Genomic DNA, 11,517 nt, shown 5'->3' with positions numbered 1-11,517 from the left:
GGGATCGTCGGCGGGCGGTTGGCCTGGAGGTGGTAACAACTCGCTGGAGATGCCGCATCCGGCGTACGCCAACGCACTCTGCATATCAATTGCCTAATCCCAGGGCCGCGACGGCAGATGTACGAGCGCCGCCGCCGAGCTCGAAATGCGGGAGGGGCGTTTTACGGCGAAAACGCTTAACAATATCGGCCGTTTCACGCGCTCGCTTTGTTCCTGGCGGGTTTGGCTGGCGTCCAGGTTGCCGTCCCACTTCCCTTTGCCTACATTTTTAATAACGGCCAAGTGGGAGTGCATGCGAGCCGATTGCGACGGCGTTTTCAATTTTTACGATCTTGGAAATTGAAAGAAATCAAAGGGAAAGCCGTTGCGGCTCGAATAATAGAAATCCGGCCATCGGCATTTGTTATTCGTGTCGCATTTTTCATTTTCGCGATGCAACAACGGTCGGTAACTAAGCTACGCTTACGGTGGGAATACGGTAAACCAACGGATGCCTGAATCGACCCGTACTAGCGACATTGCCATTTTACATTTCCGAGCATTTACGACTCTTGACATTATTATTTAAATAATTTCATTACGTCGCACGGGATGTATACTTACGATCCATGTGAGATTTTCGAAGACGATTCGCATCTTCACCGTGACAAAGCGTGTAGAGATTCTTTCCCGTCAGTTCGTCCGCTGTGTAGTCCAACAGCTCGGACACCCTGGAGAAATCAAATCGAGAAATCAAAGACAGCTGGATAGAGGGCTCTTTACAACAATAATTATTTACATTACTTAAAAATCCCATCAAACACATATTGCGTTGATCATTCAAATAATAATAATAGCGATGATGACAATGATGATAATAGTGACGATGGACAGTAATAATAACAATAATGACAACAACAATTTATAATCAATTGACAGACAATCAAGGGACAGGGATCGAAATGTAAAATATCGAATGTAAATGAAACAAAATTGCACGTGTTTATGCAAGGCTTTGGCGCAAGGATTGTCATTTGTAAGTGGGACGTAGCGAAATACTGGCAGTGGAGGAGGTTCGGTATTACGATGCGTTTACTCACTTTGGTTCGCAATGTGCTATCCGGAAGTCGAAATTGATGCGTGTGACAAACATGTCGCATTCAAGTCTAATTTCGTGTACACTAGGCGGCGGAAGTGCGATCGCCAGGCCGACCATCCCCATGAGTGGCGGCGCCGATTTCCTCGAGTGACTGAATGTGTATTGCGGCCTCAGTCGACAGAGTAACAAAACAACCTACAAACATAACGTGTAAAAAATCATTTAATACACCGACGCAATGACGATCCGCTCGCATAAGGATCGCACTATTTTCCAAAGCTTGGACGATCCGTACGTAAACAAAAGCATTTAAAGGTCATTGTATGTAAGCCATGGTCGACATGCCAATCTCGAGGACAATTCGCATTAGCACAGACTACCACAGATTGCCTGGCAAACATGCGCTGTCACCAAGAAGTCAAGTGCAATGGCTACACACGATTTTAGCGAAGTGATAGGCAAGCATCATATAATGATAACGCCTGAAGCATTAAATTAACGAAGGAGCTCTTGAGACTTACACGATAGCCAGAAGACTTGAAGTGGCAGCCTCTCTTTGACAGCGATGACTTCATGCGGACGCAAAAGGCTCGATCGTATCCCTTGTACAAGCCGGTCGCCGTCAACGACATCACCGATGATACTGTAACATTAATTTTAAAAGGGCCGAATTATTTTCCCGACCTTTGCAAACTATATTTTACGAACGAGGTGCCACGCACGTCTTCATAGAATTAATTAAGCATCGATAATCATATCGTATATAGATTTCTTAAAGCTTTATCTCGTTAATGGATATCGACGCTGCGAGCTTCTAATCTTTCGAGGGGCCAATTAACACATTCGCATTAACAAATAGTTTATAGATTCGTTCGAATGCTATCCTCGTTCTAGTTTGTATTTGTTTAAGCGCGGCTTCTCAGCGCCCCTGCTACTGATCTCCAACTTGGTCCGGGTAGTGGGTCGCGCGTAGTCGAGGTCAAGCGAAGCACGGAACAGTTGAGACGTTGAGCGATTAGTCGTCGATGCTCGGCCAACGCGCGAGCTTGACGTGCCCTGGTAAAAAACCGCTCTCGGGGTCCGCTAGACGAAACCACGTGCACGAGTGAACTGATCCCGAGCTAGCCGGCTGGCTCTTAGATACGTACAAGACGCGCGCGCTCGTCAGGGGAATTTTGCAATTTTCGAGTACTTGCCACGATCTCGGGCCGATTGCGCGACTTTGTCGCTCGCGCTCTCGTAGGATTAAATCTGCGACGAAACTTCAATAATATCTTTAGATGTCGGAAAAGTCCATTGAAAGTGATATTAAAGGTTCATCTCGACGTAATGGTGCAACTTGGCGAGGTAAGCAAGGAGAATTTAAAATTTTTAAATTCTTCGCGAAAAATAAAACGTCCGGCAAGAAGAAATGGTATTACTTTTAAAAGGCGCAAGATATCTCAGAGAGAGAGAGAGAGAGAGAGAGAGGGTGGGAGAGAGAGAGAGAGAGAGAGAGAGAGAGAGGGTGGGAGAGAGAGAGGGTGGGAGAGAGAGAGGCGGGAACCCAATGTCTAACGGAGGGAAAACGGAGGGAGGAATAGAGGGATGGAGTTCTGGTGGCCGCGTGGAATAACAATGGAGAATCGCGGGGATGCATACCGTATGCGAGCACATCCCCCGGAGCCCTGTCACCGGGAGGTCCGACGATTCCACGGCCACCGGGCCACGAATCTAAGGCTGTTCACGCGCGCACTACCCTCTTTCCAAACCCCCGTCACGGAGCGGTCCAGCCCCTATCAGCGACCGGGACTCTCCACACGGAGCCCGAGGGGCACGTTCCACGACAGCGGCACGTTCGTTCGGCCCCCGTCGCCCCTAATCACCCCACTCACTCTCCGCCGCCACTCCCGCCGATCATCTTTCGTCGCGGATGCGGCGCTCCTCGGTCCGGTCCGCTATCCTCCGGTCACGCTTTCCGGGTTACGCGTTCATTCAAGCCCACCGCCGTCGCCCGGACTTCCGATCTGCCGGGGCGTGACCGAGAAGGAAAGAGCCCGATTTAGCGTCACGCAGCCGTCGTCACGTGCCCGGGCAGCTTAGAGCCCGGCCTCGGTATTTGCCGCGCGACCTTGTCCGAGCACGTGCGCCCCCCGGCCAACGCCGGTCACGGGAAGGCGGTACCGCGCCCGGGCTCGGTCCGCGGGTTCACCCGGGCGCGAAGCCACCCTCCGAGACCCGAGTACGTGGCTGGTGGTGCACGTGCGCTCGCGCGCGAGCACGAGGTACGCGAGGGCATTGAGCCGCCCGTTAATGCGGGTTGGCGAGTCCTCGACTCCATTATCCAATAATCATTCGCTGGCTTACACTCCATTATCTCGCCCCTCTTAATGGTCAACTCTTCCTTTCCTCCCCAGCGCCAAGCCTCTGAACTTTGTTTCTTTACCTTTACATTATATGCAAACTGAATTTAGATTTAACATTGCAGTTTACGGGCGAAAATACTCGGGCTACTACTGCTGGTGCGCTCAGGTATCGCGACGTTGGCTTAGAGCTTATTTTCGCAAACGAGAGCCTCGACGCCTCGACGTTTAGCCCGCCTTTTCTCCACCATCTTTCTTTCATCCATCCATCCGTCCTTCTCATTAATTCCTCTATTTCTTTCAAATTTTATAAATAATTAGAGCGCCCGAAGTTGATACTACACTACACACCGTTTTACATTAATGGAGAGCAAATTCTTTACGATTATGTATGTATGTATTATGGTTAATATGGTTGGAAATTCAAATTCTAATGCTATTAGTTGTCCAACGCTATGATGATAGAAACGATTATTAAAATATATTGGTGCACTGTAGGAAAGCCTGTCGTTGTAAATTATTAATTAATTGTAAGTTGGAGGGCCACCAAGAGGTAGACGGAAAGTTCAATGTTTTCATGTGCATGCAACGACAGTTTCGATTTACACAAAGAAAAAGGGGCTACAAATTTTACAGGAGGCGTATAGTTATGGCGCACTTGGCACGTCGATGGATAATTAAGTTGTAAGCGGCGCAAAGACACCGCCCTACCGCGCAGCACGCTCCCTGTAAAACCAAAGCAGCCAATGTTTCCAGTAATAAATCCGCCGGGTTGTGCGAGCGTCCCGTGCGCACATCAGCGACCTACGTATGGTCGTATCGTACTATCTTACTGGAAATCAACTGAAAATACCGTCGGGATTCGCAGTTGATGACGAACCGTGTTCCTCGGAGGCGCCGCTGCTCGGCGAGGCTAATCCGGAGCTGGAGGAATGCGGTCCTGACGACGAGGTCGAGCTCGTTAGTCCTAGGCCGAGTTGCTCCGCGACCTCCGCGTGGTCATGCTGATGAACGTAGTCGAATATACTCGAGCCTGTCATCTCCACCTATAATTAGATATCAGAAAAGACTTTACACTCTCCAGCTGCATCTTTATTATAAGATTTTCAACAAGGTCGGATTAAAATATGTCAAGCGCTTATTGCTCGTAAAGCATTTTTTCAATGCAAAATACCTAGTGGTACGTGAAATTTTTAATGAGCGATGCAATTATAGCTGTTCCAATAATTCGACAGCTATTCATATCGTGATTATTAATAATTCGGCAAATATTAGAAACTTCAAGCTTTCACTTTACTCGAAATAATTTATTTACTGATCTACTCTGCCCCGAACGTTTATGCACTAAGTCGTTATACACTTTATATTGCAAAATTATCTATCAGCTCATTATACTCTGACTTTATTGATAGTTACGTAAATTAAGTAGGAGCGCTTCACAACAAAAACAATGGCCTTGAAAGTATCATAATCGGAAATATATTGAAAGCAGAATTGAAATAAGCTTTTCATAATTATTTGACAAATCGTTTTATTAATTAATGAACGTACGCACACTTTTTATCTACTTACGTAATTGTTTAAGTACCAAAATCATCCAACATATTTTGGACACACGCACGCGCACGTCTATTTGATTTTAATATAATGATGTCATTGCTAATTTTGAAAGCATTACACATGATTTGCAACAACGCTCAGGGCTTTTTTTTTTTTTATATAAAATCAATTTTTTATATACATATATATATATACATATATATATATATATATATATATATATATATAGATATATATATATATATTTTTTTTTTCTCTTCCTTTTTTTTGACATCGGTTCAACATAGGTGCGCAAAAATCACGTGCGAATTGTATAAAATTGCCCTAGAATGTCGATTTTCAAAGAACGCACGATTATTACAATACACTCGAATGTGTGCCACACAAATGCATACGCAGACAGTGAAGGGGACGCGAAAAGGACAATGTCTCTGCGAGTCCGTTTGATTATCGGTTGCGCGTGAGGGTCCGTCGTCGTTTCTCCTTCGAACCTCTCTTCCTCTATACACCAAATGCCTGTCTCGATCCGTCTATGAATTTCGTGACCTCGTATACGTACAGAATCGATTCCTTGAAGCGGACATACGCGTCGGGCATACGGGCCGAGTTAAAAAAAAAAAAAAAAAAAAAAAAAAAAAAACGGCAACTCATCGAAAGACGTACAGCGATAGTCAAGTCGGCGTCTATTCCACCGCAAACTTCCTCTCCTCGCGTTGCCTTGCATTTTCACTATTGACCGACGACAACTTTAAGATCCTAATTCATTCAACATCTCATCGACACTTCATTCCCTTTTTCGATTAACTAGCCAGCAACCGCGTTATCCTCTCGACGAAGCTATCCACTTTTTCGCTCGGTTTATGCACTTTTGGAATAGCACCGAGCATACATTTCCTTGATTCTTCGTGTAAACCGAGCACTAATAATGAATAAATAAATGTTTCAAATTCAATTTATTTTATGCTCGAATTGAATGCATCGAATGGCTCTATTGGCCGACTGAACAAAGCCATAGATGTAACTATCTTGGCGAAAACAGCGACTTCCGGAAAGAGGAAGCTCCTTCTTAATAATACGTTCGCCGCGCGCATGATCCTAATTTATGCCACGAGTCATTGCTCGGTGGTACGAGCGAGCGAATCGGGGCCGTACCCAATGAATCTCCCCGTGAATATTATTCAATGGTGACCGCTACGCGATGCGCGAGTTTGGAATGCCAGATGCTAATGCCCGAATTGCTAATAAATGCGAAAAATTTGACCCACTGGCGAATAATTTGTCGCAGCAATTTTCGTTTAAACGGCCTTCTCACATCGAGATATTATTAGAATCATATTGGATAGAGAGAATGGCGATTTTAATTATTCGCTTTAATTTGTTAAGAATTTGACTGTCGAGTCCCCGTGCAGCCAGTAAATTTCCATTTCCATGCTTTTGTAATCAGTATGTCGTTATTTATTAATTCAGTCCCGAGTAAGTAAATTAAATGTTGCTTAAATAACTTAAATGAGTAGTTGCGATGGCGCGAATAAAATAATTAATAAAGAATTTTTTTCTTTTTACAGACGGCTACGATACTTTATGAAGAATTATTTTTATATTTATATTTTATCCGACGATATATTTCTCTGACAAAAATCCAAACGAAAAAACTCTGTGCGCAGTGCTGTTTTAAGCATAAAGTACCTGCCTTAACTATTTAAGCAAGTAATGATTAATTTGTATTAAAACATTAAAATAACTAAATCATTTTCTCATAATTCGAATTGAAAGTTATCGGTTTTTAAAATATGCTTCCTTTTATTGATCGAATCAAGTTGATTCGTTTTAACATGGATCATGACAAAAGTAAATGGTCTTTCACGATTTGAAGGGCGTTGCAAATAATATTATTATTAGACTTGCGTTATTTTTCTTTTTCAAATTATTTTTTGCAATTTGCGGACTTGTAAGATGAATGGAAATATTTATAAATTCATTTTTATCAGTGCGAATCAATTTTCTTTATCGGGTTATCGCTTATTTCATTCTAGTATAGAATTTGGCCGCCATTTACCATTGTATAGAGTACTGGCCAGCAAAAATCCAAAAACTATAAATCTTTGGTTGTTATCATAATTTAGATTCTGATAAATCCAATTTCCTGCCGAATTGTTTAAAATTTTAAAAATTCATTAATCTTGTATTGTCGAATGAAATACAAGGTGGGCGCAACAAACATTTATAATTATTAATAAAATGTATACTGGAAAGAATTGTTTTAATTCACAACTAAGTTACAATTAGGTTATAATTTAGCCTGCATTATAATCTGATATAATTATCATGGAAATTATCGAGATTTTGGTTTTCGAAAATTTCAAAAATTCCTTTCAATCGAGTATCCTACGGATCGAGTTTGAGAGCGAGTAACGCGAAAGCTACAATTGCGCGCGTCTCCCGTCGGATCGTAGTTTCGTATTGGTGCAATGCCGTACAGCTGTTGTTATCGAAGATTTTTGTGCAGTTATTTGGTGTAATTGCGGTATGTAATGGCTATTAAAGTAGGGCTTACACGTTTATAAAATATTTTATCGGCAGTGCAATATCGAGAGCATCAAGTTATAATGGTTAACCAGCCAAGGGTCTACAATTAGTGAAAGCTTTTGCCTTTTTCATTATTCCGGTCTTGTAATGACAATTAATCCTTAATTGTACGTATTAATGTCCTGAATTATACCCCCCCCCCCCACCCCCCACCCACCCACCAACCATCACCCCTCCCTCCCTCCCTCCGCCCCATTTTTTCTTGATGGGATAAAATTGTAGTACAAATTATATACAAATTGCCTTGGTATTGCGATTATCGCGAATATTAATTTAGTAGGTGACAATTGCATTTGACAAATAATTCAACTGCTTATAATGTATTTTATTAAAATGCGAGGACAAGCTACTTTATAAGTGGCGCATGCGACAATTAAGAACGGCCTTTTCTCAACATGTGCATTGCCAAAACAAGCAGTCGAATGCTTCTATTTGTGAAAAAAAAGTCCCGGAAAATATATTGAAATAAAATTGCTTTTCGCTTAAATTAAATGACAAAAATTAAAACCATTTGGATATTACTTTACGCGCATTTCGTTGTTATTCATGACAGAAGGACCGACGAATTCACGCACATTATGTCTTGGGTGTACTTATTTTTAATACCTAAAGGTAATTTATTCCCTTCTCACTTTTACCGACGACCTGAGCGAAAGCTGGTAAGTGAGCTTAAGCGCTTTTTATAGCGCGAATAAGGATCTCCCCTTCCTTGATGCATGGCTATTTAGGCGGTTACGAGGCACTCCAGCAGCAAAATGCGGACTGTTTTTCTCATTTGTTTTTGTTTTTAATATACTAGCGTAAGCCTCTGTTATGTCGCTTTATTTAAGAGAAAAGAAAAGTCTCTTTAATAAGCTCCGACATCTAACCGAAGCGTCCTCTTAAATTTTCAATAGCGCTCGCTGTGAGTGGGAGTCGAAATTTCTTCGGCCCTTCCATATATTCCGGGACTATTTGCTTATCAAATCCTTTGATAGTTAATATTCGCCGAATATTACATCGCGTATAAGCGATGGAATGTACATTCGAATAAGCTTCACCACCATACCATGCCTTTAAGTCGCGGCGATCCCTTCGCAGAAACTCCTTATTCGTTTCTTGCTAATCTTACAAGACGATATAATATATACTATGTATAACTTATGTATAACTTATGTATAACATTATACTATGTATAATGAATGGCGCTGGGACTCGGATAAATGGAGAATTCGAAGGAACCGCGGCCTTCGCCAATTGGCCAATAATCCAAATTAACCATCTTCCTTCTATGACTCTCCCAATAGGCAAACACATGCGTACGTAGAAGCGGGCGCGAACCAATTATCCTGGAAGACGATCGAGTGGGAAATGGGAGGGGGCAGGGCCGGCGGACCGATGGCCCAGAAAGCGAATCAACACGAATCAAAATGGGAAAGCGGAGGCGCTTAATCGGGCGATTCCTAGGCCGAGAGTCCAACATGGCGGCGATTCTGCGGCGCGAATAATAAATTGCCTTCATTAGCTTGTTGCCGAGCGCCCGTCAACGGCTCATCAAAATTAAGCGCCAGGACGGGCTTTTTCCATTAGCGTGTGGCAGGGGAGCTCGTCGATAACATTCGACATTCGCATGTGAGACACGCGCTCGTCTATGTCGCTTCTTCTTGTAATAATGCATTTTAATCCTTATGGAGGTAGAGCTCGTACCGAGGCTCGATCCTGTGGTGGAGTCGCACGCGCGCGATCTCCTGATATTTAATTCGGACAGTCGTTATGATCGTTACGATCGATTATGTTTGGCTCTCTTTCGCCTCGGATATTCCGAGTCCCAACTGCGCTTGGAAATATCGAAGGAAAGTGACGACAGTCGTGCAATTGCAATTTTCACACCAATGAATCGAATTACAATTTGCACGCGTGTCAATGAGCCTCTCAAAGCTTCTTAAGAAGGACTTTATTTATCGCACTGCAATTATGAAAATATATTGCTCCCGTTGGTGTACGTAATTTATCCTCGGGGAAGCTACACGCTTAAAGTCTTCAATTACGTAACTTACATTTATTTAAATATTAAAATAAATATCCTCTGCTTTTCCGCAAGTATCTATACATTTTGCAAACTTTATTCGCAGAAAAAAAGTTAAATAGAATATAAATGAAAATAAAATATTGAATTAAAAAATAAGAGCGTAATTCTGCTCATTATTAACGAACGTTTGCAATATCGAATCGTATTGTTTTCTGTTGGTTATCAAATGAAAACTGAAGATTTCTTGAAGCTCCCCTCGATAAAATATCAATGTGCTCGGTTCTCTAGAGTACCTATGCCATTTGAAAATCAAGCAGGATCTGCATGCGCCGTTACGCTAATTAACCAATTATAGATCGTAAGGTAGACCCCCTTCCCCTTTATTCTTCGCACTACGCCTCATTAAAAATTAAAGCATATTGCTTCAGATTGAAATTCGCGGTACCACAGCGAAATCTTACTATGCGCAGTTATGCGCCTATCGACAATATTAATTAGCGCGGGTACGTTGGAGTGGTACGAGTGAATTTACCGCGGCTAGTATAAACGGACGCGGCCATGTTTGTGACACAACGACGACGACGGCGCCGCGGCAGTTTCCAGAATCCCCGAAACACCCTATTGATTACCCCATGACTCTCGTTCTCTCTTCCTCCTGCGGTACCATCGCGCTGGTACCAGTTCCCTCCCCCTAACCACTTATCTCTTTCTCACTCTCTCTCCCTCACACACACACGCGCGCGCGCGCGCGCGCGCACACACACGCACACACACTCGTTTTCTATATCTGCCTCTTCTTCTGCTTCTCCCTTCGTCGCCGTCGTCGTCGTAGTCATATCTCTCTCTCTCTCTCTCTCTCTCTCTCTCTCTCTTTCTCTCTATCTCTATCTTTCTTTCTCTCTGTTGAGTTTCTCCTATATACATCCCGGGGTCCACCTTCGTCGGGGCTAGGCTCCAGCGGCATTAGGAATGGCGAACACGCCGTCGTGCAGAGACTACGTGAGCGGCATCGTGAGACCAGCGAGCGAGCGCACCCACCCCCGCCCGCTTTCTCCCTTCCAACCGTTGGCTTCTGTTGTGCCTCTCTTTCCGCCCTTCCTTTCCCTCACTCACTCAATCTCTCCCTCCCCCTCTCCCCCTCCCCCTCTCACCCTCTCGCTCTCCCTCTCGCTCTCCCTCTCTCTCTCTCTCTCTCTCTTTCTCTCTCTCTCTTTCTTTCTTCTTGGGAGTGCCTGATGCACAGCCAATATGGCCGCCAACTCCCGCACATCCTTCTTTTTTTCTTCCTTTCTTGACCTCTCTTCTTCTTTCTCTTCTCATCACCTTTTTCCGACTTCCTCATAGATACAGAGTGAGACATAGACAGAGATAGATAGATAAATAGATAAATAAATCTATATATATATATATATATATATATATATATATATATAGAGAGAGAGAGAGAGAGATGGACAGGGTGGGAAAGGAAGAGGAAGATAGCAAGTTTCTATTTCTTTTCGCCTCTCGTCAGGATTCATGTATGTGTAGGAATACACGCGCTACCCCTTGCCATGCATGTAGAGAGTCTTACGTATACCTCCGCGTTCGTTTCGACCTCTGTTGTTCCACTTCCTCCTACTACTTCGTTCTTCTTCTATTCCTTCGTGGCAACAGTGGCGGTAACTATAATTTCGTCGGTTCTTTTGGCCTCTTCCTTTTTCTACCGACTGCGTATGCGCCTTTCATTCTTTCCCTCTCTCTCTCTCTCTCTCTCTCTCTCTCTCTCTCTCTCTCACTCACTTTCTTCCTCATCCATGTCGTATCTTCCTTTTCGCCTCTCAGCGACTGTCGCCTTTCCGGTCTTTTTTCTCCCTCGCTTTTTTTATTCCTCATTCATTCCTTGACTTTTTGCGTGTTCTGTCAGTTGTGTGAACGCAGCTCTTGCGGAGTATTCAGGGAAA

The 11,517-nt window shown here is 43.6% G+C and overlaps 1 protein-coding gene across 1 annotated transcript in view; it reads right to left on the bottom strand.

The window, feature by feature from the left end:
* Positions 1-11,517, bottom strand: part of LOC105361650 (protein trachealess-like) — a 253,050-nt gene that overhangs the window by 8,263 nt on the left and 233,270 nt on the right. Inside the window, exons 8-11 of the mRNA XM_011498900.1 lie at positions 4,274-4,466; positions 1,600-1,721; positions 1,080-1,273; positions 604-710 (exon numbers count right to left, since the gene is read on the bottom strand). Coding sequence (XP_011497202.1) covers positions 604-710; positions 1,080-1,273; positions 1,600-1,721; positions 4,274-4,466 — 616 coding nt within the window. The remainder of the gene's footprint in view (positions 1-603; positions 711-1,079; positions 1,274-1,599; positions 1,722-4,273; positions 4,467-11,517) is intronic.

The sequence above is a fragment of the Ceratosolen solmsi genome, unplaced genomic scaffold (assembly GCF_000503995.2).
Source record: "Ceratosolen solmsi marchali unplaced genomic scaffold, CerSol_1.0 scaffold30, whole genome shotgun sequence".
Taxonomy (NCBI): Eukaryota; Metazoa; Arthropoda; class Insecta; order Hymenoptera; family Agaonidae; genus Ceratosolen; species Ceratosolen solmsi.
Note: the sequence above shows the minus strand (reverse complement) of the source record. Positions and strands in the feature narration are given on the sequence as shown.